Here is a 27436-nt window from a genome sequence, read left to right on the forward strand (position 1 = left end):
CACAGCAAATTTGCCCGCTTAAATTTTGATACAATCAGCTTGCTGCAACTGTATTCTTTGCAAAGGAAGGCCAGATCAGCGCCTACTGGACTTCATTTGGCATTGCAACAATTGAGTATCAGAGTTGATTTGGAACTGATCTTGCAAGCGGGAAGGGCATGGCCATGTAAATGAAAAGTAGTCCTCATAATAAGTGAATCCATAATTCAGTACATGGGTCCAGGCTTCTAGACGTAAAAGACAAAATCCTTCAGGCTGACCCTGACATTCTTTGCAATCCTCTCCGCCAGCTCGTCCGAGACATTGCATGCATACTTGGGCTCATCCAGCTCTCCTTCAGCCTGCACATACGTCCCAGACTCTCACCATCAACCAAGGTCACCATGCAGAAGCATGCACAGTCTTTTAATTTGAGTATACCGTATTTACACGTAGAGAGATCCGCATGACGACGCTTGCTTGAAGGATTCAGGGTCTCTAATCTCCATCTATGGGCGAAATTGCTAATGTATAGACTCCCCTGCCCCTCTCTTTGCAGCTAGATTGGATTTGGGCGGGCCATAACAATGATGTCCCAACTCTTTCTCTGGCTCTCCTCTAGATTAGGCAGACTGAAAAAAAGTTGAGAAGAGAAGAGCTGGTTCCACCTGTGACAGGAAGCGCAGGGACACAAGGGAGCTGATCTGCAGGAAGACATCGGCCGACTGCGCGTCCCGGTGCTCCTCAGCGTTGGGGCAGGTGTCCCCCTGAGCATAGCGCAGCTCCCAGTATGTGGCCATCAACCGCTCCAGCGGGAAACTGTGCGGCCCCCGCAGCTTCGCCTCCGCCGCAGACTCCGCCTATGCACACATGACACGGGTGCAGTGGATATTATCAGTTTCAGGCATCATATCCAAGGGCCAATGGGCACAGCAGCACATCCACACTCCCCAACAAGCACATGCATCATCATCATGACTCACCAGTGACGAGTGGTAAGATGATTGAATGGAGAAAGTGTGTCACCTGCTTGTCTGAGGCCATGGCGCCGCGGCGTCGGCCGGCGCGGCTGCTGGGGTCGAACAGGCGCCTGTCGAGGGCGGGCTTGTTGCGCGAGCACACATAGGCAGCCAGCAGCAGGAACTTGCTGGCGAACGGCAGCTCAAAGTCCAAGACATGCTCCTGCACTGCGCTGGTGCCCCTACGCCATGGCAACGCCCTTGATAAAAGCGGCAAAACAGAAACAGCTGTACACTTTGCATGCTATGAAAATCTGAAGGCACAGCTGCTGGTATGCAGCAGCATATAAAAAGTGGGCAACGGAGCACATAGAAATATACCCTCAAGCTCTCTTAATAGAGATGTGTCATATTTGCACCTGCTGGTGACTGCATCAGTGAGCACGAGCTGGTTGTGCAGGCCGCTCTCAAAAGCCGCCCTGGCCGCAGTTGCCTTGTCCTTGAAGGCAGTGTACAGCTGCTGGGATTGGCCTGCCTGGATGCGCCCCTCCCTCACCGGCCTCGAGTACTCCGGATACAGCTGCTGCGTCACTCTCTGGCCCCCACCCCAGCTTCTCGATTGGAAATTTTGCAATAGGTCCTGTACTGCTGAACATTCTGCTGCCCCTGGGAGCTGAATATGCAAGGAAGAAGCATATGTACAGCGCACATATTGAGTTTTGATGGTGCAATTGAGGTTGCTACCTGTAGGTCCTCGATGCGGCTGGAGCAGCGAGCAAACATAGGGCCGATGAAGGTTTGAAGGAACTGGTTGTATAGCCTCACATCCTCTTTTGCTGGGATGGACAGCTCCAGGATCTGCGCAAGCTCAGAGGGCTTATCAGAGCACACGAGCACACAATGCTGCAAGTGTAAATGGACCTACAGCTCCGCATGCAAAGCATTTTGTTAGAGAATAAAGGCACAGAGCAGGTGATGGCAGACCTTGAGGAGATCCTGGATCTTGTAGCCGGGGAAGTGAATCATGTGGGGCCTGCGACACCGCTGCGTGTCAAACTCAAAGGCATTGCAGCCCCATGCCACCTGGCTGATCAGGATGAGCCCAACGTTCGCTCCTGCACCAAGCAGACAACAAACACTGTCAAATCATATCTTCGCATTCCCATACATGTGCTTAGTCACCTCTTTGGCACAGCAATTGAGAAATGGCAAAGCCCGGTCAGAAGAACATGCCTGTGAGCTCCCTCAGGCGCAGCAGAACAGCAAGGATGTCAGACTCTCTGATGCGCTCCACATGGTCCAAGACAATGTACTTCAGAGGTCCCCTTGCCGCACCTGCCCACCCACACCTTCCTCTCAGTGCCTATCCCAACCGAATGAGCAGACCTTAATTTACTTGCAAGTCTCCAGCACAACATGCATGTGTCGACGCACCCTGAAGTTGCACTAGACATTCTGCTATTTGTTCGCTCCTTCCCTCCCCGCAATAGCCGTCTGCGCTCTTTCTTTTCTTGCCCTGCGCAGCATCTCTGTTGTCAACTGGCGGGACAGTCATTCACACGCATCACGCTAGAAAATGGTGAGCTTTGAGGTGAATTATAGGTCAAAGCATCTTGTATCACCTTGAGCCTATTCAAAATGGCTTGCAGAAGAGTTTTTGGCTCATCAAACTCCACACAGCTCACATACCCATACGAATGATTAAGTTCTTTGAATATATCCCTGCAAGCACGGCGGTTGAGATCTGAGGTGATTAGGGGACGGAATCAATCCCAATCAGCATCTTCTGCTGATATCGAGCACAACATGCAGTATTAGCACAAGATCTCATCCTTGTGAAGCAGATATTGCATGCGCTTACCTGACAATAGCGGTCTTTCCTGTAGAGGGACCCCCATATATGAATACAGGCGGCATGAGGGCATTTGACTCCCCAAAGACATCCAGCACGGCACAAATCTGCTCGCGCCTAGCAGGCCACCGGCTGCACAGGCTGCCACAAACATCTGCCTCACTGCTCCTTTGCAATGCCTCAGCAGACATGCCCTACAACATCACAGAGTATCATGAGTCACACAGGGCTTGCAACACGAATTCAGTCATCAAGGTACTTCCTACAGAGAGATGGAAGCGGAATGGATTACCAAACTACTTTCAAAGCTTCCACGCTTGATCTTGTAAGGAGAGGGTTAAGTCCTATCAGCAGTAAGCCGCCATTCCTCTTTGCCCCTATAGATTCAAGTGTAGTGTTTACTAAGCCGATGTGCTTTCACATGCTTTCAGCATATTGATGTGGATGCATATGGATGCAAACTGCCTGAATAACAACATTTGCAAGGATGCAATTACACACGAGATTCAAGCTCTCATTGGTGAAGCTTTCACGTTATATGCACCTTCATCCACAAGGAGTCACGAAGATGGCTGTTAGCCTCTTAATCCTAATCAAAATCCCCTGTTCCAAATTCCGATGGCAGCAATCAGCAGTTGTCTTCAGTAATATCTTAATTTCTTGTGCGAATCTTTGAGAACATAAGGGGCCTCCGTCTTTGTCTGCATCTATATGACAAGATGTCTGGCAGAAGAGGTCAGATGCACATCCTAATCACGACGTGCCTTTGATCAGACTGTTGATGCGCTTCAACTTCTCTTGAGCATATGTATAGGTACCTAGACTGAGGACTCTCACACCTTCAGTGGGAGAGTTAGTGTCACACAAGACGCTGCTAGGTTTCACCCTCGAAGAGCTCCTTCGAGGGAATGGTACTAATATCAGCCTTGGAAAATTGAGGGGAAGTCTCATTGGAATGGGAGCACAGTGGTTCTGTTCTATCCTGCATCAACGTGTACCGATGATTTCTTTGTGCATGTTTGACTGAGAGCCTTGACAGAGACACACCAACCTGGGAAGGGTTCTTTTAGGAAGCACCATTAGAAATGCCGCCTTTTGCTGGCACCAGCTGTCGCGATAGGACTGCAGAATTTCAGTCACTCGTCGACAGACTTCGGAATAGTCAGGTATCTTCAGATCCGTGCGCACCATGATCATTTTCTGTACTTACAGACAGCACACTTGTTTGTGTGTACAGCCAGAGTGCATGCCCAGGCGTAAAGTGATACAATGCATCTGCTGCAGGGTGCCTCTACATCTTCAGTAATCGTTGAAAATGGAGGTGTGTCCCAGTTTTCGACCGACACTTGTGGAAGATCTTACAGCTGGCACTCATCAGTCCTACGTTGGGAACAGTACTTTAACGGATGCATTTACAATCATCTGTCAAAAAGAAGACTCCAACGTCTCATCTCTGTACCTTCGCATTCTGTGTGCATGTCCTAATTCCTTAAGATTACCAGCCTCACGAGGTTAATCTGAAATAAGCAGTGTGGTGCTCCTTGCAGCTTTTGGGCACTCGCTGTCCAGCTCGGGGCCGGCCTCCACGAGCATCCAGCAGCAGTCCGAGTTTGCCAAGCGTGCAGCGCACGTCGGACAGGGCATCCATTCGACCTCCCAGAACCTGCTGAAGCTTGCGCAGCTGGCCAAGCGCACTGGCAAGTTTGATGACCCAGCCGTGGAGATTGCCACCCTCAGCGGGGCCATCAAGGAGGACATACAGGCGCTCAACGTGGCTTTGGTGGACCTTCAGAACCTGTCAGCAGCCTCGCGCACGGCCAACAAGCAGAGCAGCAGCCACTCGCACACCATCGTGGACAACCTGCGGCTGCGCCTGAAGGACACCACGAAGGACTTCCAGAACGTGCTGCAGGTCAGAAAGGAGAACCTGGAAAAAAATAAAGCCCGGCAGCAGCAGTTCTCCTCTGCGCCTGAGAGGCGCACCTTCAACCCAGCACGGCCGGGTGTGCATCCTCTCAGACTGCTGCTCCTCATTGGCAGAAAGCGGGCACTCTGCTAGTCAGGCATCTGGGAGGTGACGAAGCACATTTTCAGCAATGATCTTATGTGGTGCTCAAATGTGCAGGTGGTGGGGGTCAGGGCCCGTCCTTCCTGCCTGCAAATGGCCCCGCCAGCACGGGGTTCAGAGCACCCACATCTTCACAGCAACTCTTTGGGGTGCGCTCACCACCCGCTGCTTGGAGCCTGTCGTGCATAAACGATCTCTAGGCATGTTTACCAGATGATTGCTGACTGCAGGATAATCTCACGGTGTCAGCATTATCGGCAGGGCAGCACGTTGACTCTGGTATTATTTCTGTGTGGTGGCCATGGAGTTTAAATTGTCCAAGTGATGCGCAGGGGCTGCCACCGGGCGAGATGGGCAGCAGTTCGGGGTCCAGGGATCAGTCTTCGGCATCGGAACAGTGCGTCTCCTCCCTGACCCCACCCTCCTCCTCTGCCCTTAGTTCTGCCAAGCAGAGCTTGCGGTATCGCAGCAACAGCACATCTGCCCAGCCTTCTCGCCCCAGTACTGACGAGCAGGAGCTCGTGGAGGAGCAAGCTCATAGGTGGGCCAAAAGCTGCAAGGGGGCAACAATTACTGACTGAGCAAGTGCAGCAAGTCAGCAACTTTGCCTGCTTTTCACCTGAGCTCTCTTGCCAGACCCCGTGTACCAAAACCACATGATCGGGATGAATACTGATCATCTGAGGAGGAAGGGGAAGATGCCCCTGGCTGAGTTGACATGTCACTGTGTTCCAATGGTTCTGGTCGCTCCATGCAGGCATCCACTGCTCCAGCAGGACCAGCAGCTAGTTGTGCGGCAGGACACATACCTTGACAGCAGGGCCGCTGCTCTGCAGAACGTGGAGAGCACCATTCACGAATTGGGTGGCATCTTCCAGCAGCTTGCACACATGGTGCGGCGCTGTTGAAAACTGACATGCACTTGCAAAAACTTTTGCTTGTTGCCAGAAAATTATGTGCAGAAGAGTGAGTCAAGAGGAGGCTTTGTGTAAGTCTGCAACCTGTTGGCTGACTGGACTGCTTTGCAGGTGCAAGAGCAAGGGGAGCTGGCCATTCGCATCGATGAGAATGTAGATGATACACTTGCCAATGTGGACTCAGCGCAGGCTCAGCTGCTCAAGTACCTGAACAGCATCTCCTCCAATCGATGGCTTGTCATGAAGATTTTCATGGTGCTGCTTGTCTTCCTCGTCATCTTTGTGGTCTTCATTGCCTGAAACCGTTCGGCATTTTCATGACGCAATGTACTGCATCGGAAAGTCATCCCTAGGTCAGGTCAGCATTGTATTCCACGCCTAAGCTTCATTGCAAGTGTCTTTATGTGACACATTCCCTATTGTGGGCATCACTAGACATGGCAAGGGATACTATTGGCTTACAGCAGGATGCCATCAGCTTGCAAATGTAATTGTGGCGAGAAATCCATTGATATCTCTAGATTCAATTCTGTGCCTATTAGATTTAATGGGTTGACAGCAGGGAGCTCGACGTGCATGTGGCATGTGCCAATAAGACGCTATTACGGCATTAACTCATTCTTAAATACCTCACGCATTTCAGAATGCCAACTTGGCATGGACTGCAAGATTTATGCTGATCATGTGCAGCACAGACCCAAAGATGTAAAAGGCCCTCTACTGAGCAGTCTTCATGCTCAATAGAAATTTCAGTCATGCAAAGGATGCCTGCGGCATGGCGTCTTTCTTGTCCATTTTTTTTTCATTTTTGGAGGTCACAGCTGGCCTTTGCTGCCTTCAAGAAACTCTGCAATGCTTGCAGGCGTGCATCAATCTCTGCAATCTCTGCGTTTGCTGCGTGAGCATTGCTTACCCCATTGCGAACTGCATTTGCCTCCAGAATGAAATCATCCATCTGCAAGAGCAAAGCCCATTTCTGAATGTTACGAGTGTGTAGCATTCCAAACTTCCAACATCCAGCGCAGAGATCCAGAGATGCATATATCGAGGCAAACAGTCACTGCAGCTCGTCTGCAGGACGCACCTTACCTCTTGGCAGGACAAGCATGTAAAGAAGAAGAAAGAAAATGCCACGATGCATGTAATGTCCAAGAAATACGAGATATCAAACCTGATGATCTGTGTCATGGCTGGTTGGATTACGTGGTCTGGGCCCTTGTGCTGCAGCGAATTGGCTGAGCTTTGCCTTCACATCCTGCAGCGCTCGGCCGGGGGAGGTTGCTCGCTTTGCTGGGGACAAGAATCTTCCCTGAATCCTCAAATTGGGCTCAGCGTTCTCCGTGGTGCCGGTCCGTCCTCTGGGCCTTTCAAGGTCTGCAGCACATTGGACAGCAGATCATGAGGACACATGCCATGGATCCTCAGCTCGGTGAACCCGCAGAAACAAATTTACCGTAAGTAAATTACCTGGACTTCTGCCACGCCATCTTCTCCCACTGGTGTCCCTCTCTCTGGTCTCTCCAGTTGAAGATCTGCTTCGATAGGAACTACCGTCACCTGCATACAGAAGTGCCCATGCCATCCAATGTCATGCACACGCATGGACTTCTCGGTGCTTGTTTTCATGGGCAGCAGCTCAAAAGCCTGGAGATCTACAGCAGATATATTACATCCTGCCTTTCCTACCAGGTGCTTTCCATAGTTAGCAGGTCAAGCTGGCACCTTAGATTCCAGTGGATTACAAATAAGCTCGCACCATTGGATTGGCTCCAGCCGGGCCATCCAGAGGACCTGGGGGAGCGAGGCACGCTCTGGCTGCCGTGCACGCGAGCAGCCGCCAGCCGCTCCCGCTCCTTCTTCTCCCGCACAAACTGCGTCGGATTGAATCGCAGCGGCCGCGCCGGCGCCGAGCGCGGCCGCGAAACGCTCCTGCCGCGGCCTGCATTCAATGTTAAGGCTCTCTCAGTGGTGGGCGCTTTCCACAAGGAGCTTGCCAGCAAAGTGAGAGACCGCTGTGCAAAGATTCAACAGACTTTGGTGGGAAGGAAAAGAGACTCGAGCAAGATGCAGGTCCGCAATGCTGTGTCTGGGAGCTGGGGCATGCCTGGCAGCTGCAGGGACGCTTGGCTGTCTGGCGGCGAAGAGGGCCGCAGCGGGGGCCCGGGGGAATTTCCGCGGCTGGTCGGCATTGATGCAGACGCCGGATGAGCTACCGGGTGGCGCCTCCCATCCCAGGATGCAGCATCGCAGTCAGTGCGTGTGGAGAGCGGCTGCCGTGGCCCCAGCGACAGCCTGCAGCATGTTGACGCTGTCAATGTAATTCCATAAATACGCAGCAACAGAGCCACATGCACAGGTGAGGTGGGTTGGTTGCAATGCGCTTGTCGACTAGACAAATGCTGCTCACTAAGATTGGCATTGAAGACCGCAAGTGGCTTCACTGCAGGTCCAAATGTGCGGAGAAGGATGCAGAGGCAAGGAGTGAGGCTTGCCTGGCGGGAGGCAGACCGCGCTGGCGGGATGAGTCAGCCTGCGCGCATGCTTCTCGGCACCTCACACGCAATTCCCGCACTTGCTCCTTCAGCCGCACCACTTCCTCCTGCCGAAGCACAATGACATGCTTCAGGTGACTTGTCTGACAAACACATGCATTGATTTCTCAGTCTCATGTAGTCCCAAGCGCAGACATTAAAAAGATCAGAAATGCTAGTGCTGCGTGGTAGCCGATGCAATCTTCTAAGGGAGTGCCACCGACAGAGATTGTCGTGCAGAAAGACCGGGGATTTGCTGGGGCGACAACCTGAGTCTCAGCCAGCTCCTTGTTCTTCCTCCGCATGTCTCTGCGGTGTGCGCTGCGCTCCTGTGCCAACTCAGCACCGGCTGCATCCAGCCTCTGCTGCTGGGCTGCGCGCTCTTGCCGCAGCTGCATCATAGCCCACATCGCTCAGCTGCTGCCCTCACCCTTCCGGCATGCTAAGCTTAATGTAAATTAGTACTTCATCCTCAGCAGCCTCAAGCAACAAATGAGGTTGTCTCAGCAGGTTTGGCCACCACTGACAAATAGACTCACCAGCTGGATTTCCCTGATGGCCTCCTGGGCTTGGAAATCTCCTGGCCCTCCACCGGGCTGGGGCGGTCGCACAGCATTGGCTTCTGTCAGCCGCCTCCGCAAGATGCTGTTCTCATCTCGCAGCCTCGTCAGCTCTGACTGGAGCTCTGCGCCATCACCGTTGTCCTGAAAAACAGCTGAACACAGTTAGCCTGGTGAGTGTCACTCTTACTGCACCCCAAAGTGCTGACTTGCGTAATTTTGCACTTGCAAGGGTCTCAGCAGTGCATGCATCCGAAAGCAGACACCGCAAGCAGCCACAATCTTACCCTGTACGCAGGAATGGACTCGGCATGTGAATTGAACTCCTTAAGATGCTGGGGATCTGAGCGCTCCACGTGGGCCAGGGGCAAGGGGTAGTGCGTGCGGTCAAATTCTGAAGTGTACGTGAGGATTAAGTAGCGTTTGTTGCTGGGTGGGACAGCTCGCCCTGCAATGCCATTGCGGACTGGCCCAGGCTGTGCCTGTAGGCTCTCCAGGTCTAATGCAGGACATGACAAAGCATCCGCTCAACATACAATATCGTCTGAACATGAAGTTATTGACACAGTTCCACATTTATGGTGCAGTAAACGAGTGATTATGGACAAGTTGGACAAGTGTGATGGGGAAGAAGCCACCTGAGTATGTCAAGACATCAACATGCACCGCTTTGGATTCTTCGGCCAAGGCGCTCTGCAGCATCTTCAGAAATACTGCAGCCTTTTTCAAGCTGCCAGCTCGGGCTGTGATGTCCTCAATGTCTGCAAGGTATCATCACGATCAGATCGCCTTTTATAGTGGCTAGTAAGAGCTTAGAATCCAAGATTCATGGTCACAGCTGACCTTAAAGAACAGACAGACTTGTTTGTGGAGGGCGTACTTGTCAACGAGAAAGTTCCCCTCCATGCTGAAAGGTCAGCATCTTGCTTCAATTCAATATGTAATCTGTCCTCTTGTTCGCGATATATTGATATGACATAGTTTTGACCACGTCTGCTCAGCTTGGCCTGCAAAACATATAACTGGATGGAGGAGGGTGATGTGTTCATTCTGATTGCATTGGCACCAGGGATGGCTCGAAACCAGGCTTCGTAGCATAATTGAATAGCCGCAAACAAGTCAATCCAAGACATGCTGCATGTAGAGAGATGCTGCAAATCAGGCCAGCATCACTCACTCTGAATAAGAGTTCTAACATCTCGTGTTCCTGAACACGGTTCTGCATATCTACATCGTACGCATATATCAAGCCGCGCGCTTGCTGTGCGTAGATTAACACATCGTTTGGTGTGCGAATAAAGCGGTCAAAGGTTCCTTCATTTTCACATCTCGCGTCCCTTTAACGCCATCAACGGGAGTTGATGCCTTTGACATCGCAAGTATCACTATTTGGGATATGATAGTAAAGAAGATCTGACGATGAATGAATCTCTTTGTCAATCTGATGCTTGCGAGCAGAAGGGCTGAAGAAGCAGTGCATCGTGCCATCATGCCTGTTTAGGCGGATAGCATGTGCATGTAGGCTTGATATAGGCAATGATCCTGTTGACACCAGGATGTTGCAGTTGTGGGTCGAATCATTTACTGTGGAATTCATGTTCAGAAGAGCTGAAGGACAGCTAGCTCCACACTAGTTGTCTTTGGTCACAATCACACGACACTCGAGTCTGATGCATGCCATGCTCGGGCATGCCTTGTTGCACAACGGCGCAGTTGTCACCATGATGGCTGCATACCCGTTACAGAAGCCACTTCCTTGTTATAACAATGTGGCATAGTATGACATACAAATGACAAACATGACATAAGAATCAGCCCCTAGAAGGCCTTCGAGAGCCCTTGTCAACGGCCGGCCTTCTATTGCCAGAAGTACCTACGCGGTGCCGCACCATGCACGTGCACGCGGCGTGAAGTCACACTAGCGCGAGCACTGCAATGTGCAATGTAATGTACAATTAGATCGAGCCACTACTGCTACGAAGAAGAGCCTTTTTCAATGAAAGCTTCTCTCCTTGCAACAATCTCGGCAGCCCAAGACTTCCCTAGCTCCGTTTGAAACTTGCCCTTTGTGGATTCAAAGAATTCCTGGAGATTGATCCCCTGCGCTTTCTCATACTCTTGGGCCTGCAGGATCATCTCAAGCTGCGCACAAAGAAAGAGAGAAGTCATGCTTCGCTGGCAGCTGCTGTTAGGCATTGTTACATGGCAGCTAAAAATCTGCACCCTCATGGCCATGCCGGAGGCACTTACCTTGTCAAAGTCCTTGACAAGGAGTGCCTCAGGCGTCTGCCCTTCTTCGTACTCCTCAAAAAGCTCCTTGACCTGCTGCCCTGATCAATGACAAGAAGTCATATTGAAAGCAGTCACCCTTCAGTATTATTTGCGCATCAGAGCAAGGCCGTGCTCGTGCTGCTGCAAACAGAAGGCAGAGCTCTTATGATCACCTGCAGTACTTCCAGTCCCCAGCATCTCCTGTATCTTCACAATAGCGTCTGCTTCTAATTGTCTCTTCCGCTCTTTGCTGATGCCGTCGTTGGGAGTGATGTCTCCAACAATGGCTGCAGATCCAGGAAAACAGGTGAGCGCAGTGTTTGCAATTTTGTGAGGATGGGAAACAATTAAGTACCCAGTCGAGAAGTACCTTCAGCAACATCGTGCACGATGGAAAGCCTGATGCACCTGCAAAGCAGAAAAAAATGTTGACAAGGAGGACTTTGAAGGTAGGGAAACAAATCAAATACTGATGTCTGGACGGCAAATTGGGTCATGCTGTCACCTGTCGGTGTTCACGCCCACGTCCCCAGCAATGAGACTCATCATTCCCATTCTATACATGTGATCTGCAATGCTCTCGGGACCTTTGACGTTGCACCGAATCCATCCTGTCCGTTTCGTCACCTGGTTGTATGCATTACAAATCAAAGAAGCCCAATTGCTCCGATGAGCTGTAAATGCTGTAGGCTGTGAGGCTCCCTCACCTTCAGGTTCTGTAGAAGGTGGAGGAAGTCTATGGCTTTGGCCGCGGAGGTCCCAGATCTGAGCATGACTGTCTTTCCTTCAATGTAAAAAGATTTGATCGAAAGAATAACAGAATATCAGAGTCTTCTCCTCTATCATCGGAATTCAAACGTTCAATTTAGATTTCAAACTCCCCTCCGACATCAAACGAACGAGGGAAATAACCTCACCACCTCTTGCCGCATTCTGCATCGTCGAGTCTTTAAACTTAAAGAATAATAGGTGAATATAGAAGGAAACATTAGCACTTCTCACCTTTCTTCAGTGTGCAGGATGCAGATCTGTTCCATCATCGAGATCAGAGATGAGGTGGCATGATGGGAAGACGTACAGTATGGAAAACATTCAATCAACCATAGAACAAGCTTGCATTGGACTCTCGGTAAATCTGCTAACATCTTTTCAATTTGTTCTTACTGCTATTCACAAAATTCCTTACGTTGTGGATGTTGGCTTGCAGGTTCCCCATCTGAGAAAGCAGGCTGAGGCCACTTTATTGGACTTTCGCCAATCCCCAAATCCCGTTCATGCCTGCCAGCAATTACTAGAGCATTCGGGGAGCTTATCAGCACGCTTCCAGGTGATGCATTTGCGATTTTAAAAAAAAAGCAGTGACCTTGTCTACCAGATCACATTTATAGTCTGATCACGACATTCATTCTGCACAGGCTGCACTCACCCTCAGAGAGGCCGCCTTGAGGCGATGGGGCATCACATCTGCCGAAGAGAAGCGGCAGCTCCGTTCATACATACTCCACCTCATCATGAGGTGTGGTGGTCTTCATTCGCATGTCCGTGTGGCAAGTTCTAGGTATATGCATGTTGAGTACCAGATTTCACCGGATCTGTTATTCTCCAGGAATGGGAGTACAGCGGACGACATCATCACCTCGCAGCTGACAGCTGCAGTTGCCAGCATGCTGAAGAGGGGGTGGCTGGAAAGCAGCAAAGAGGAGCAGCATGCATTCTTTGCGGAGACAGAGGACATTGCAAAATCACAGGGCACCCCAGGAGCGAGACGAGCCAGCATCAAAGTCCTAGAGGTCCTTGTCTAGCCTTCCCCCACCATGGAGCTATACCCTGTGTGATTTGTGAGGAGCACCCCAGTGCAGGGACCGCTCTTTTCTCATCTTCAATCAATTCGTCATTTGCAGGCTGTGGTGACGGAGTTTTCGCCGGCTACTGCGAGTCCACTGGGCCTTCCTTGGGACTACCATGAGCGGTGCAGATCCAGCCTGGAATCAGATTACCTGCAGTCCTTCTTCGTGCACGCCAGCGGTATTGCGCGAGGATCGGCTGCGGCAGCTGTGGAAGGCAGAGATGAAGGCCTCTGCCAGGCCTGCATGTCTCTGCTCACTGCCATACTGTCGTGGGATTTCAGGTGCGCGCCAGCTGCCTGTCTGATGCTGTTTGTCAAGGCATCCCCGGTTACACTGTCTGCGACGATGTTATTTAGGGGTGTGGCTTGCCCTTCTGCAGGCAAGGGGCCTCCCCTATCCCTGTCTATGGTGATGGAAGGACGACCAACAATAGTATGCTGGTCAAGCCAGATCCTGCTTGGCGCGATACTCTGCTGTCTGCGGAGGCTGTGGACTGGTTAATCGCTTTATTGAACGCTCGAAGGGGACAGCCTGAGTCTCCTCTGGCGGCAGCCTCCCGGCAGTTGCTGGTGAGCACTCTTACCGACTGGGAAATGAAATGGCCAGGGATTTTCCCTGTTATATGGGATGTATGATGCAAGGTTCAGCATGCTGTGCTGTAAGAATGACGTGCAACTTTGTCTGGGCTGCTGTAGGTGATGTTTTGCTCTATCTCTGGGGACATCTTTCCAAAAGCAGCAGAGCAGCAGCGAGCAGAGCTGGGCCTGCAGCACACCACGAGTGCCAAAGATGCCCACCTGCAGCGCATGCTCCCAGCTATTCTGCCCTGCATTGCCCCTCCAGAAGCAGCGCTACACAGAGCTGCAGCAAACAATGAAGCAGAGCTGCTGGATGCATGCAAGTATGGCCTCATGCCTCTTTTCAGCAAATGCATCTTCATATAATTATATGCTGCGCATTCTCATAGACTTTTAGAACGATCAGAATATATAGTATTACAAAAAATATCAAGTTCATGACGATGTGATGTGGCACTGTGTGGTGCAGGGCTTTGGCTGTACTAGCCCAGGTTCACAGAGCAAGCGGCTTTGTCCGGGCAATAGTTGATGACAGGGCAGGGGAGGGCGGGGTCCTATCCATCATTGCTGACCTTGCAAGGGCATGCATATCAGCGGGGGGGATGTCAGAGGCAGCAGAGGGCACCTGGACAGCTGAGGCCACAGACTTGCTGCTGGACACCTGGGTGGAGCTCCTCTATGAGCGTGTTGGCTGCATATCCCAACGGTGATCTTCCAAGATGATCTTCACAACATGACCTTGCATAATACCTTCTGTCTAGAGCGCAAGGCATCCTGCATGCACACTGCCAGGGAACCGGGACAGAGGAAACTACAGATAAACCGCATTGCAGTGTTGCATGACTGACTTTGACCTCTAGATTCGCCCTGCAACAGGTCCGGCGAGGGCCCCTCAGATGCAGAGGCGGCAGCTGCCGCGAAGGTGTTCCAGGCGCTGACAGAGGGGGCGCTGAAGGATGCAGTGGACTGCGCGCACCTGGACGAGGAGGAGGGAGAGGCGGCGGACGATGCAGGCGTCGGAGCCATGGCCGGCCGCGAGGACTGGTTTGCGTGCGCGGCCGCCGTCGGCCGCGCCTCCGCGGCTTTCAGCGCCGGCCTTCTGACCAAGCGCATCCAGCAGAAGCAGCAGCACCTGCAGCACTGTGCTGCCGCAGGTCCTGATCCACCCCACTTTGCATGCCCAACAGATGGCTATGATTCCTCAACCAGTATGAACAATATAAATTGCCATACGGAGCGCCTGGAATCGAGTGCTGAGGAAAACCATGTCCATGTGTCTTGCAGGTCAGGATCCTGCTGAGCCGCTAGAGGAGCTTCACTGGCTAACGCGAATGGCTGCGCACCTGCTTGCGGACTCTGGAGAGGGAGAGACGCCGCTGGTGCCCATGTCAGTGGCGGCCGCGGCTGCGGCGGCCCAGCCGGGGATAGACCCTGTCGAGGGCCTGTCCCATGCCCTGCTCGGCGTCGCTGGGCTGTGCCTGGACGAAAGGGCACGCCCAGTCGTCAGCCCCAGGTACTCAGCCCCTACTGCTGGAAGTGCTTGCTTGACATTTTGCCTGCTCTTGTGAATCTCAAATCTGAAATTTTTCTTGGCAATTGCACTTGTTTGTGACAGCAATGCATCACATGTTCTTATAAGCAGTCCATATTTCATGCATGCAGATTGATGGAGGCGGCAGCGTCTGGGGTGGCACGATGGGCGGACACATATCTCATGGCGGAAGATCCAGCTTCGGCTGGACTGGCCAACGCCTTTGGCCTGCATGGCGGAGGACCTGCCGTGCTGCAAGCACTGGTGCAAATGGCCAACGTCCTGCTCAGCCAGTGCGCCATGCCTCCAATGTCATTTAAATCACTGTCTCCTGCTGCCTGTCTCTACTGCTCAGTCATCATGTGCTCATCCCCGTTGAAGTCTTGGGGTCATGAAAGAATTAGTGGAATAAGGATGGCTATCGCTGCAGGAAAGAAATTGTTGTCAGATGGCTTCCGTTGAGTCACCAGGAGCTACCGCAAGAGGCACTGCAGATGTGTCGTGACAACTGGGCAGGTTTGCTGGGGAGGTGGATCTGCACCGGGTTGTGGCGGCGCGGCTGCTGCCGGTGCTGACGCAGCAGGCCACCATCTGCGGCTGCCTGGCGCACCTGGACGCCTGGCGCGCCCTCGTGCGCGCGTTCGCGGAGCAGGCCGAGCCCATCCGCGCGCTGGCCGGCCCCACCGTGCGAGCCCTCGCCAAGGCCCTGACTGTGGCTGCCGGCGGCCTGCCTGACCAGGCGGCAGCCTGGCAGTACACCACGCACCTCATGCACACCCTCACAGGTCAGCATGCAGCACGCAGTGCCTGGTTTTTGTGTCGTGCCTTTCAGAACTTCCGTTCATTGCTGCTTGCATGCTGGTCATCAGGTTTTTGAGTGCATTGAATGAGATCGAGTGCAGAGTTGCATCTGGGCACAGATGCAGCCCTGTGACTGGGGTTGTATGCATGCAGAGGAGGTGTCCAGCATTGCGGGGCGGCCGGACTTGGCGGGCATTGCCGAGCGGCCGGACATGATGGCGCGCGTTGGGTATCTGCTGGAGGCTCTCCGCGGCAGCGTTCGCGGCACCTGCCCCAAAGCGCAGCCCGCGCTCTTCTCTGTCGCCTCTGCCATCATGAACCCAGTGGTACCGCTCTTCTCCTCTTATATTCTTCTTGCATATTGTCGTTGCGCATGTCCACATGCCTGACCTGCACAGCACCCACACTTGCCATGCCTGATTCTGGGCATAAATCCTGGACAATGGGTCTCTAAGCTCAGTCTGGCTGATGCTGCGGCAGGTGAGCCTGCAGAGGATCTACCACAACCAGCCAGCTATTTCTTGCCAGCTGCTCAAGCTCGCCGCAGACGTGGTGGATGCCCACATCTCCTTTGTCCAGGTAGCGCCTCTGCCTCTGAGAGTCGTGCAACAGCTATCCTAATCATCCTGGATCCAGTCTTCTCAATTCCAATTGCTTCACTAATAACGTGACAAGCAAGCGTCACGCTTGTCTTCCATCATTTGATGCTGGAGGCAAATGTCCTCTTTAAATGTATTTTTTTGGTATAGGTCAAGGATGCAAAGCTACTATGCGAGTGGGTACTGCACTTGCTCCAGCAGTACTCAACTTATAATCTGGGCCAGGTGTCATTGGCAGCTGCCGCGCGACTGCGGGCAGAAGCTGCAGCAGATTCCTATAGGTCTGTATTCGCATCAGGCATGCCTTGTGTAATGTTTCCTGACTTTACTGGCCTGCATTCACTTTATTACCGCGTTCACCTACAGAATCTTCAACATGGTGTGTGCAGGGAAGTTCGAGCATTGATCAAGCTCTTGATGAACCTGACCATCCGTGATGTGGTGGACTTTGGTGGCGATTCTGACCAGCCAGGAGGCCAAGTGAACATTGCTCAGGTGAGCCAGAAATCTTTGTTTATTTACACTTTAGATGTGCACATGCGGGACAGTACTGTTCAGGGTTTACTTTAAACCCTGCACATATGGGACATAAATGTGGTGCAGGACACTGACTCACATGCATGGTGTCAGGCTGTCCAAAGAGTGTGCATTTGCAGGTTGTCTTCCTTGGTCTGGGGCTTGTCATACCCCTGGTGACCGGAGAGTTGTTGCAATTCCCAAAGCTGGTCAGATCATTTTTCAACCTCATGTCTTACATGCTGGAGATATACCCCGACCATGTGGCAGGCCTTCCAGGTAAGCACTGAGCTTCCGCCGAGTCCCCCCTTGCTTTAGGCTGTAGTGCAGCAGAATTCGTGCAGGCTATGAGTCATGCTGAAGGCCATGAGCTGACTGGCTTGGGGTGTCAGCAGAGGCGCAGATGCGGGTGGTGCTATCCACCCTGGAGTTTGGGGTGAATTCCACAGACCTGGAGGTCGTGCAGGGGTCCCTAGAGGCCTTGGCTGCACTCGCCAGCTGTCACCACTCTGCCGTGTCCTCAGGCGCAGATGGCATCGCAGCTCCTCAAGGTGCGCTTCCTACAATGGGTTGTTTTTGCAAATTTTTGATTTTCTGGGCACAGCAAGAATGGTCAATATATGCATGGTTCTCAACACGCACGGATACCACAGGAGGAGGCAGTCTGCTGGGGGGTTTCATGGAGCTGGTGATTCGACGGCTGCTGCTGGAAGACCTGGGAAAGGACACCCTTGAGCTGGCGGCTGATGCTCTGTTCCCCCTCATCCTATCCCACACCGCAGCCTTCCAGTCACTTGGTGAGCATTTCCACTGAACGACATGCCTGCTAGGGGTACTTAATACTTGTTCTTCGGTTGCCCCTATGCCTGCTGGACAGACGTTGCTCTATTGATGTCTCGCAGGGTCCGGTGTGCCTTGAATTGAGCTATCTTGTGAGTGCAGGTGACAAGCTGCTTGCGAGCCAGCAGGATCCTGCCGCACAAAGCGGCCTGATCAGGGCAATGAATGAACTGCTGACAACGAACGGAATCGAGAACTCCACTGACCGCGCTAACAAACGCCGCTTCCGTGCAAATCTGACAAAGTTTGTTGTTGCTGCGAGGTCAATCGTGCGCTTAAGATGACAGCATCATGTGTGGCCATTAGAGTATAATAATGCTGGTGTGTATCTGGATATGTACCTGATAATGCCCATCAGGCTGCATATTCCAACGAGGCAGTTTCATGCATGTAAAGTTGCTCCTAGTGGCCCTCAGCGCTTTGTAATAAAAGTTTCCTGCAGTCAGTGAAGCACGCATGCAAGCATGCTGCATATATTCTCCTTTTCTCGTCAGATTAATCAATTTTACAATTTGTGCACCGATTTGTGCTGAACCTCTTTTTCTGTACACATGTGCTTGTGCTCTTCCTCATGTTGGTTGACAGGATGTGTGCACGTGCCCATCCCCATGCAAAGAGCTTGCCAAATTGGTCTTGGCGAATGTCAACAATTACAGCTGCTGGATGCTTATTGGATCACCGGCTTCCTGCTCACTTCTGCCGATACACGTAATCGAATTGCTCAAAAGGTGCACTGGTGGTACATGCACAAAAAGCAACCAGCGACAGCTCCCAACGTTCAAGGCTATGCTCCTTTGAGTTAGCACGAGGAGATCCAGCAATATCACATAGCATCACGATGCAGATGCAAAGAGATCCACTTTCAGAGACTGGAGAGGTAGGCCTGTTGGTGTGCACCGTCACCATCGTGCATACTTCGGACGTCGAGAACAGTTGCTGACCAACATATGGAGCGTGCAGGCCTCTTTGATGTCACTTTGCAACAGATTTAAAAGCTTATCTACCGATTTTGCCGATCAGCAGAACAGTGAGGCTCAGCTGGAATGGCTTGAAGCTCTGAAGGTCAGTGGGTTGGTGTAGGCATCAAATGCACCGCTGTATCCCTACAAAGTGATTGCTGTTTTTTTTAAATACTCAACTGTCTCGTACGCTCTGACGAAGCTGTCCCTATATCCCCTGATCTACTCTGCATGATATACATAACAAGATGGCCATGCCTGACTTTTTCAGGAGTGCTTTAAAGCCTTGACTCATGGTCTGCATGGCAAGGACTGCATTGAAGGCGCAGAAATGTCAATCAAAGCGGCTGCCAATTTGTTTGCGGAGCACACTGTGGAAGACGGCCAACTCAAGTCTGAAGTACAAGTCCTGTGGCAGGTTGTGTTTGCTCTTCCAATGGACGTTCTTGCTTGTCAAATCTATGAAGCTTACAAAGAAAAAGGCTCCAGTTGTGAGATTTCTTGGCCAATGGCACAGGTCATCAGTTTTGTGAGTGCTGCCCTGGGAGCCTGGGATGCTGACAGCGAGGGGCATTCGCAAGCCCGTGTCACGCTCCATGTAGGGCAAACAGTCTTGATCATGTTCCTCCTGAGCATATACATTGATTTTAAATTCAAGGTAGAGACTTCTCGTCCCGCATTCATATGCATGTCAGCACAAATTATTTTGCAGGCCGGGTTCCACGCTAGCGAAGTTGGAGTGAAGAGATTGGCGGCTCGTCTTATGGCCGACCCCAACCTCATGAGCGCGCTGCTTGAGGACGTACTGCAGACGTGCCAAGCATTCCTAGACCTTGCACATGGGATATTCTTCTCAGAAAGGTAAGCAATATCTTCTCAGAAAGGTAACCTCAATCTTCTGACAATTTTCAGTTTGAAGTGGTCCAAGGTCTCATTGATAAGTGTGTCATTTGCAGGTGGCTGGGATTGAGTGGCAGTGAATTATTTGCAGATATCAGCATGCACTTGCGCAGCCTCTTAAAAGATCATGTTCTACCTCTGATTTGCTCCATCATCACCAACGCCCCAGGTGTCAGATGAAAACCATGTTTCTCTTCTCCTCAGAACCCTTTAACAGCAACCTCCTGTCGTGATTCAGAGCTTTCTGTGCTGCAGAACGCAAACTGAATGATGCATTTGACAATGCACTCAGCGAGGCATTCCAGAAGCTGCTCGCCCTAGGTGAGCTGCCTCTCCGTTTGACATGTTCAATGCATGCCCAATGGGATTGCCAGATGTGACTCCTGTTCCTGGCAATGCAGGCAGGACCATTTCGCAGGTCATTGCAGGAAAGTCACAGCTGTCAAGAGCAAAAGAGTTCAGGAGCTTTGCAACAATGAATGTAGCATGGCTGTGCGTGACCAAGACATTGTCTGTATCCGCATCAAGCCTCACTCAGAGTTCTATGCCGAGAACTGGTACGCTGCTGACATTTAAGCCATATGCCGGCCACCATATGCAAAGTCTGATTGGTGGTCACTCAATAGAAGTGTTGCTACAAGTTGCAACGGAGATTTGAGAGTGTCAGGATTTGGGTGTTTGCAGGTGCTGTGAAAAGAGATGTCCTCTCCGCCTTGATCAGCAGCACAAGGGAAGCCTTCTCAGCATGGTCACTCACCACTGACAGCAACAACTCAAAGGTATACAAGTGAGCCTGTTGTTTTGCTCTGCATGGACATTGCTTCAGTAGGCAGGAATGCTGACGTGTCTACCTATAACTTGTAGGTCCTGCGCTTCTTCCTGCAGCATGTTGCCAAAGTCCTTGCGGCCAACCCCATAGCTATTCGGCCATGCTTGTCAGAGCTGGCGGCCATGCTGGCGGAGATACAGGCTTCCTTCATCAGGTAGGACCCTGCCAAGATGCTATCACCGAATCCCTCAGGACTAAACTATCCCAGCTATCCCTCTGGACTGAGCTATATCTCTGAACTAAGCCAGTACCCTGTTTCTGATTCCATGAGTCAAACATTGCTATGTCTGGTGCAGCTGCATGGATGAGACCGATGCTGCCAGAGCTCAGATCCTTGCAGAGGCGAGGAGTGCTCTTGGCAAAGTCACAGCCGAGCTTTCCACCTGGCTGTTTGCGCAACATGACTGTGCGGTGAGAGTGATGTCATACAACACTATTACTTCGTTCACTAACACAGAAATCATACATAGATCAATGGAGGCATATTTGTTTAACCAATGACTGTGGTGCAGGAGCTCCTGTCAGAAATGGTGTCTGGCCAAGGGCACATGCCTCATGCCTCGGCTGACAGCCGATTGGGACTGATTGTGAGCATCCTCCAGACCTGCTTCAGTGCAGCGGCAGATGTAAGGCTCATGGCGGTCAGGTGCCTGTTGCCATCCCTCTTTGAGCTGGCAGGGCATGACATGCTCCCTCAGAAGGCATGGCGCAGTGTTTGCAGCGCTGTCATGGCCTTCATGATGGTGTGCTGTGCCAAAAGGTGAATCCTTCCTTACCAAGTCTAAGCCTCAGCCTAGGTTTTGACAGCATCTTCTCGTCACAGCATGTCAATGATGTCCATTTGAAGCAGACTGTAATCCGCAGGAAGGAGAACACCATGGCAGGAGATGCATGGATGCACTGCCAGACATTTCTCATGGAACAAGCTTTCGTTGTGCATCCCTTGCGCCTGCAGCTTCTGTCTGAAATTTGGGCCGGCCTGATAAGGTACTGCTGAGATTTTTGCATCCACTCATGGTTGATGACGCGTTGGAGGTGCATCACTTGGGTGATGGCAAGCAATCCACGGAAGTTGTTTCAAGAACGGGTCTTGTCAGCAAGTCTTCATTGACCTGTGTTTTCCTGCAGGCATTCAACCCCTGAACTGGCCAGGGTCCACATCCATGCGATGCTCAGTGCTGCTGTCAACGTAGCAATCCTTGATGGTGCCGATTCGGAATTCCAGTGCCTCGTCTCACCATTGATGGGTCAATTGGTATCCCTTACTGCAGCCCTCATATCTGCCACGCCGGATCAGATGCGCTTCGATATCTGCCAAGAGCTGCTGAAGGTGCGGCAGGCCTGCCAAGGACAATTGTGCCCTTTTTTTCAGTACCTAGCACCTGCAATACATCATTCAAGGAGACAGCAGGATAGTGATTAGCACATCGGGACACCTTTGCCTGCAGGGTGCTGGTGGAGAACAGCTGAACTCATCCCATGCATGCACTGCACTGGCAGTCACAGCTCGTGTTGTGGCCACAGTCTTTGCATCAGCGTCCAGTAGGCCCCATCCATCATGCCAGCCAGACCTCAATTTGCTGTGGCAGCTCCAGGAATACCTGCAAGATCCGCAGGAGCCTCTTTTCCAGTGCAGAGCTTGGTGTGCATGCGAAGCGCTGCTGCAGCTCTGCCTGGCTGCTCACATGCCCATACCTGCAGAGGTACGCAGCACAGAGTCTAAAACCTCCTTACGGTCATTGGAAAGACCTGAGTGTTTTATTATAGCGCCACTTCAAAATTTCGCGCTGGGGCTTGTTACTACCGTACAATTTTCCCTGTGGGTGCTTTTGTTGCAGATGGTGGAATCCCTGGCGTCTGCAGTGGAGGATGCACTGAAACAGGCTTCTGCACAAGCCATTCAGCCACCATGTGTTCTCCCAGCCCTCTGTGTGGCAGAAATGCTTTGTGGACTTCAGGCCAAACGACTGGCGGAAAACATTGTGCAGGTCGTGGAGATCTGCCAAAGGAATTCACAGGTGTGCATGCAAGACAGTCCAAAGCTGCATGTCCCACTGATGCAATTCACATTTCAATATTGTCGCTCTGCTTTGATTTTCGCATACCATATTTTTAGATTTGACCAGTGTAATACGTCATTTTTACAAATCTATCTGCTGAGTACCTTGCTTTCAACACAGGCTGCAGCCCTCACTGCAGCTTTTGCTGCGCACTGCGACGAGATTCAGGCAACCCCAACCAAGCTGTTCAACGCCATGTTGACAGTACGTACCTGGTTCCGCTCTTGTTTCCTCAACTTTGCTTGTTATTCGGGTCTGTGGCCTGCTCGTGTTATTTGCAAGTTCAAGCATGAATCCTTTGAAACGCAGGAGGAACACTGGGCACTGCAGCATGAGGCAATGCTTGCTTTGTTGGGGTTTGCTCGCTCACCATCCACAGACTTCAAGGCTGTGCTCCCTCGCCAGCTGTGTGATGAAGGTACTGGCTCAGTACACCTTGCATTCAAAACCCGAAGCAGTCCCGACATGTTCAGGTTGTCATGTGCGTCAACCAGCTCATGGCAAACACAAATGGCAAATTCTTACAGGTGAAGAACCGAGCGCTGCCTTCGTCCAGCTGCTGATGCAGTACATGCAGCGCGCAAACTCAGGCGACAAAGACACGGATGACCGTCTCAGCACCAGTGCATGCGCTTCTGCACTCAGCACAGCAACCGCTGGCCAGCACACAGCCAGACTCCAGAGCCTTGCTGAGAAGGCTCTCAAGGTATCTGCAAACAGGGAGCAGGACATCATTGCCATGGCCATGGAAGGAGCATGCCAGGTGAGATTGCATTTCTTTCGGCAGGCAAGGTTCCGTACCTAATAATGACTTACAAGTGACTTGATACTACATTTATCCCAGCCTCTCTTGACAATACAAGGGTGAGAGGTCAGAAAGATAGCTGAAGGACCCTTTTCATGGCATTTCCTGGTGTACAGGCGCTTCAAGCTCTTCGCCAGGCTATACAGGACGCCTCTGTTGCCAAGGAGGCCAAATCGGGCGCCCTTTCGAAGATCAGGTCTGCTGGTGGAGGGAGGCTGGACATCATGGAATCAATCATGCAGGAGATCAGAATGCACATGAAATGATTGCTCTTTGGTGCTGCTGAATAAGTGCTGTGGTGGTGACCTGTTGCCCTATTAGGGAGATGGCATATTTGTACTCCTGAAGGGTCCTGATAGGGTTTAGTGGATCACAATCTATAGACCATCGATTGTATTCTACTCAATCGATAGTATTGAAGTCATTAGCTTTACAGGAATAAGTAGAGGAGAGATAGACTGTAATCGTCTGGCACATCAACATCTTATCGCTTTTGGTGTCAAAAAGGATCCGTGGCACGACGTCCTATGTCCTCTACATTACCTCGCTTCTGTAGGACATTGGTCTTACTCTAAAGCAAAATTTTATCTTAGCTGACATTTTCATATCCTACTGATTGAATCTGGGACGACACAAGTCGACCTAATCATGGAAACTTGCTTTCACAAAAATCTTCTTGTACGTTGCTCCTGGTCCCCATCTCGAAATGGACGATGTACGACCCCTCACAAAGACTGTCGAGTCTTAGGAAACTCTGCGAGGCGTCAAAGCTTCACGGACACAAATGTAAGTCTCTGTCTAGGCACAGCTTACTAGACATGGTTGAGCTTGTGCTAACTTTGTGACATCTTGGACAGACCTGAGGTGCATTGTAACCCAACTCAACGGTTATACGCTAGAAGTACAGGGGTCTGACCTGCACCACATTCTTGTTTGTGCCAGGGGAAGTGCCAGAAACAGCAAGCCGCAAGAGCTTTGAAACAGGATAGACCAGAAGCGGATCGCGAGAGCAAGACTGAAAAGGAGGAACTAGAGATGCAGCGGAAAGTGAAAGAGAGGGGCCTAAAGCCCAAACTTACATCGGAAGAGGAGAGAAGAGTGAAAAGCAACTTGAAGCGATATTTCATGATTGAACGGACCATAAAAACACTCACCATGTAGGGTCTCTCATCCTTTGTCCCCTACATCCATGCCGGCGCATTTGTCTGACCTCAAGGATTTGGTCCTTTCACGTCTCACTCAGTGTGTTGGGCTTGCAGATCTCCTGGCTTGACAGGAACCTTGGCTTTGCTGACTGGACATCTGCTACATCTAGATCCCTTTGGTGGCCTGAACTGGGATCAGCATGATGCGTTTGTGGGCCTTCTCTGCATTCTGCCTCTCCTGCTGCTGGGTGATGCCTGCGCCTTCCTACTTTTTGTGTTGTCTTGGTCCGGCATGCTTAGTCTGGCATTTCAATGCATGCTTTGTATTGTTGCTACGTCCATCTGGAGTTCATAATGTCTGATACGTTCATGTTGTTGCCTCGAAGATTCCGCACTCATGCTGCCAGACTTCCATAAGTTGAGATATGGCGAGCCCAAACTCGAGGCGTCGACCAGCAGCAGCTCTCCTTCCTTGAGCAAAGAGAAGCATCTGAGGGCACAGGAATGCCCTGCAGGGCCACAGAGCTCAGGTGAGTGAGAGGAGTAATATCTGGCATACGGAGGGCTGGTATGGAAATGCTGAATGACCATGGCTAGATGTACATGGTGCGAATGGCACTTTTGGGCTCATCCGCAGGTGAGCAGTCGAGTGAGGCGAGTTTCTCGGGGATGAACCCAGCGGCTGCTGCTCTGGCAACTGCAATGTCCCTCAGTAACCGCGCTCAACGCACGCCACTTATGCGCCTGAAAGGTATGCCCGTCTCTTTTTATGTAGCGGTTCCAATGGCTTATGCGATGCTCGCCAGATATCAATCTTGCATAAAGCCTCATACAAGAAATGAATGCGTAGGTAAGGCTTACACAGAATGCTGCTTCTGCACAGGGTCTGTCATGTATGTGCAAGCCTTGCTGCTGCAGCGAAGTAGCAAGGCGGGAGCGATGCCATTGCCGCTGGATCTTTCCTTGCTTGTGACCTCCAAGCTTGGGGTCATGATGCTTCAGTTTGGAGTCTTGCTCGACGGTGAGACCTGCATCCCTCTAATGAGTCTTTACAATCTCCACCACCGAGTTGCTCTTCTGAGCAATGCAGTACATCAGCCCTCACACTGGAAAGTGCTTGGGTGCAGGCCTGGCCAACTGGGAGACAGATCGCCTGTATGAGTCAGGCATGGGGGAGTCGTTTCTGGTCTTGGGCAGGAGCATGTCTTTGCACCAGCTAGGGCAGTGGGCGGCCTTGGGGGCCATGACTGCAGGGCTCCTGGCATTGGCATTGGTAGCCTCTGCCATGCAAGAGAACGTGCGCATTGCTGCTATCTCAAGAAGACGGGTTCTCGCTCTGCAAGGCGCATGCCTGTCAATCTGGTCAACTCATCCTGAGCCGCTGTGTGCTGCCACAGGACATGGCGAAGAAGGGGCAGCTCTTGCGCAAGGAGCTCAGTGAGAAGACTCGCAAGGCCATGGAGTTCAACATTTTCAAGCAGGGGCTGAAGGAGAGCAGTGCCGTGGATGCCAGCCTCAGCCCTGCTCAGGTTGCGGATCAGCTGAAAAAGAGCCTGGCAACCTCCAAGGAGCTGCACACAGCGATGGAGAGTCTGGTGGAGAACAGAAAGAAGGTAAGCTTGACAAATCATGTGTCAGACTTGCTTTCGTATGCACTGGTAGACGGCCAGTATTGATACTGTGGCCAGTTGAAAATTTATTTATGTTCCTTGGCCCCAACCATAACGTGATGCTTGTGGCTTGGTGAACATGCGCTCTTCTGTGCATTGTGCAGGACCGCTCTGCTCAGGATCTTTGGAACGCCGTCCTTGTGACTGCGCGAGAAGTTCTTGGCCTGTGGGGAGTCGGGGCTTCATTCATCCTGACAGGTTCGTTAAGGGAGACGCAAAAAAGGACACTGAGGGAGCTTTCAGCCTGTTGGACACGTGATATTGCATTCAGGAGAGACTCTCAGCAACATTTTCCTGAAACACTCATACCACAGCACTGAAGCATGCGCACTGCCTTTTGTGTGCAGGCAACTTGCTGGCCCCGCTCGCAGCCTCTGTGGCGGCAGGCACGCTGCGCTCTGGGTTCACTCGCGTCCAGGCTCCCAAGATGCGCAGGAGGCGCGCTGAACTCCTGTCAAAGCTGGAGGTACAATCTTCTCGCTGCTAGCCCGGAAGACTTACTGATCAGTTCCCACACATACGCATTGTTCCAATCATGCTACCCTTATACAGTGGCAATCTCCGATGCAAATTTCTGATGATCTCAGTGTGTTGCTGCAGAAGTCCATGGCCCAGAAGGAGAAAGAGATAGCTGCCAAGAAAGATGATCTGAGCAACGATGAAGGAAAGGCTAGCCATGACGAGTGAAGGGCGGTGCTGTGCGTATTGCATAGCAGAGCCATCTGTAGTATCCGTGCATTGATCCGGTTGGGAATGCCATTGTGCAACACCGAGACAGTGGCAGTAGCAGACCACCATAGTATTTGTAAATGTGGTCTTGAACGGCCGTATGTGTTGGACTACTATGCCATGTCCACAAGTGACTGGTGTTGCCATGCAAACGAGAGTGATGCGAGCCATGATGCGTGGAATAGAAGGTCATGTGGATGACTCGATGAAGCTCTGCACTGCAACAATGCTTCGCACTTCTGTGCATCGATGCGCATACTGCGTCTCCTGGCTGCCGGCCAGCCAGCTAGTGGCATGTGTGCCTGATCTGCTATCAGAGTCAGTGATGGTCAGGATAATGCTCAAGTATTTGTAATGCAGCCCAGCTCATCGCTGTGAAAGCACATTGAAGTCAACTGCATGCCAGGTTCGCCAGCAACGGCACCTGTTGCTAGCGCTCTGTATGCATGCGCTGTTTGCTGACACCGGGTGCTCAGCAACATTTTGTAAA

The 27436-nt window shown here is 51.7% G+C and overlaps 4 protein-coding genes across 4 annotated transcripts; 2 read left to right on the top strand and 2 right to left on the bottom strand.

Moving 5' to 3' along the window:
- Positions 1 to 227: 227 nt before the first annotated feature.
- On the bottom strand, positions 228 to 2234 carry COCSUDRAFT_59242 (hypothetical protein; the record flags this gene model as incomplete). The annotated part of the gene is made up of 7 exons (XM_005651212.1): positions 228 to 341; positions 648 to 839; positions 1006 to 1180; positions 1358 to 1533; positions 1683 to 1796; positions 1923 to 2053; positions 2216 to 2234. The coding sequence occupies 7 exons, from the start codon at positions 2232 to 2234 to the stop codon at positions 228 to 230; spliced, it is 921 nt and encodes a 306-aa protein (XP_005651269.1).
- Positions 2235 to 4059: 1825 nt separating this feature from the next.
- COCSUDRAFT_39737 (t-SNARE) lies at positions 4060 to 6075 on the top strand (the record flags this gene model as incomplete). The annotated part of the gene is made up of 6 exons (XM_005651213.1): positions 4060 to 4111; positions 4338 to 4793; positions 4916 to 5007; positions 5191 to 5255; positions 5616 to 5751; positions 5887 to 6075. The coding sequence occupies 6 exons, from the start codon at positions 4060 to 4062 to the stop codon at positions 6073 to 6075; spliced, it is 990 nt and encodes a 329-aa protein (XP_005651270.1).
- Positions 6076 to 10589: 4514 nt separating this feature from the next.
- On the bottom strand, positions 10590 to 11919 carry COCSUDRAFT_52437 (hypothetical protein). Its single transcript, XM_005651214.1, has 6 exons — positions 11845 to 11919; positions 11643 to 11764; positions 11508 to 11545; positions 11311 to 11424; positions 11117 to 11196; positions 10590 to 11008 (listed from the first exon to the last, which is right to left on the bottom strand). Exons 1-6 carry the CDS (start codon positions 11908 to 11910, stop codon positions 10841 to 10843), a joined length of 588 nt encoding a protein of 195 aa, XP_005651271.1. The 5' UTR covers positions 11911 to 11919; the 3' UTR covers positions 10590 to 10840.
- Positions 11920 to 12157: 238 nt separating this feature from the next.
- On the top strand, positions 12158 to 26904 carry COCSUDRAFT_46205 (hypothetical protein; the record flags this gene model as incomplete). The annotated part of the gene is made up of 35 exons (XM_005651215.1): positions 12158 to 12193; positions 12553 to 12653; positions 12744 to 12927; positions 13039 to 13265; positions 13364 to 13553; positions 13680 to 13885; positions 14032 to 14268; positions 14439 to 14716; positions 14847 to 15075; positions 15225 to 15386; positions 15610 to 15878; positions 16048 to 16220; positions 16375 to 16473; positions 16644 to 16774; positions 16883 to 16988; positions 17150 to 17288; positions 17405 to 17560; positions 17663 to 17806; positions 17952 to 18118; positions 19521 to 19669; positions 19765 to 19877; positions 19964 to 20029; positions 20393 to 20487; positions 20573 to 20691; positions 20834 to 20948; positions 21050 to 21183; positions 21666 to 21867; positions 22376 to 22555; positions 22718 to 22801; positions 22907 to 23015; positions 23125 to 23360; positions 25945 to 26160; positions 26322 to 26415; positions 26565 to 26683; positions 26818 to 26904. 35 exons carry the CDS (start codon positions 12158 to 12160, stop codon positions 26902 to 26904), a joined length of 5352 nt encoding a protein of 1783 aa, XP_005651272.1.
- Positions 26905 to 27436: the final 532 nt, after the last annotated feature.

Source organism: Coccomyxa subellipsoidea (genome assembly GCF_000258705.1).
Source record: "Coccomyxa subellipsoidea C-169, whole genome shotgun sequence".
NCBI classification, from domain to species: Eukaryota; Viridiplantae; Chlorophyta; class Trebouxiophyceae; family Coccomyxaceae; genus Coccomyxa; species Coccomyxa subellipsoidea.

Bases quoted from the DNA above. Each gene is read 5' to 3' on its own strand.
- COCSUDRAFT_52437 (XM_005651214.1), bottom strand. From the start codon at position 11,910: ATGCTCAGATCTGGGACCTCCGCGGCCAAAGCCATAGACTTCCTCCAC. The intron at 11,546-11,642 runs GTGACAGCATGA...TCTGCTTTGCAG, and splicing joins GTGGGCGTGAACACCGACAG to GTGCATCAGGCTTTCCATCG. The intron at 11,197-11,310 runs GTGATCATAAGA...GTCATTGATCAG, and splicing joins GGGGACTGGAAGTACTGCAG to GGCAGCAGGTCAAGGAGCTT.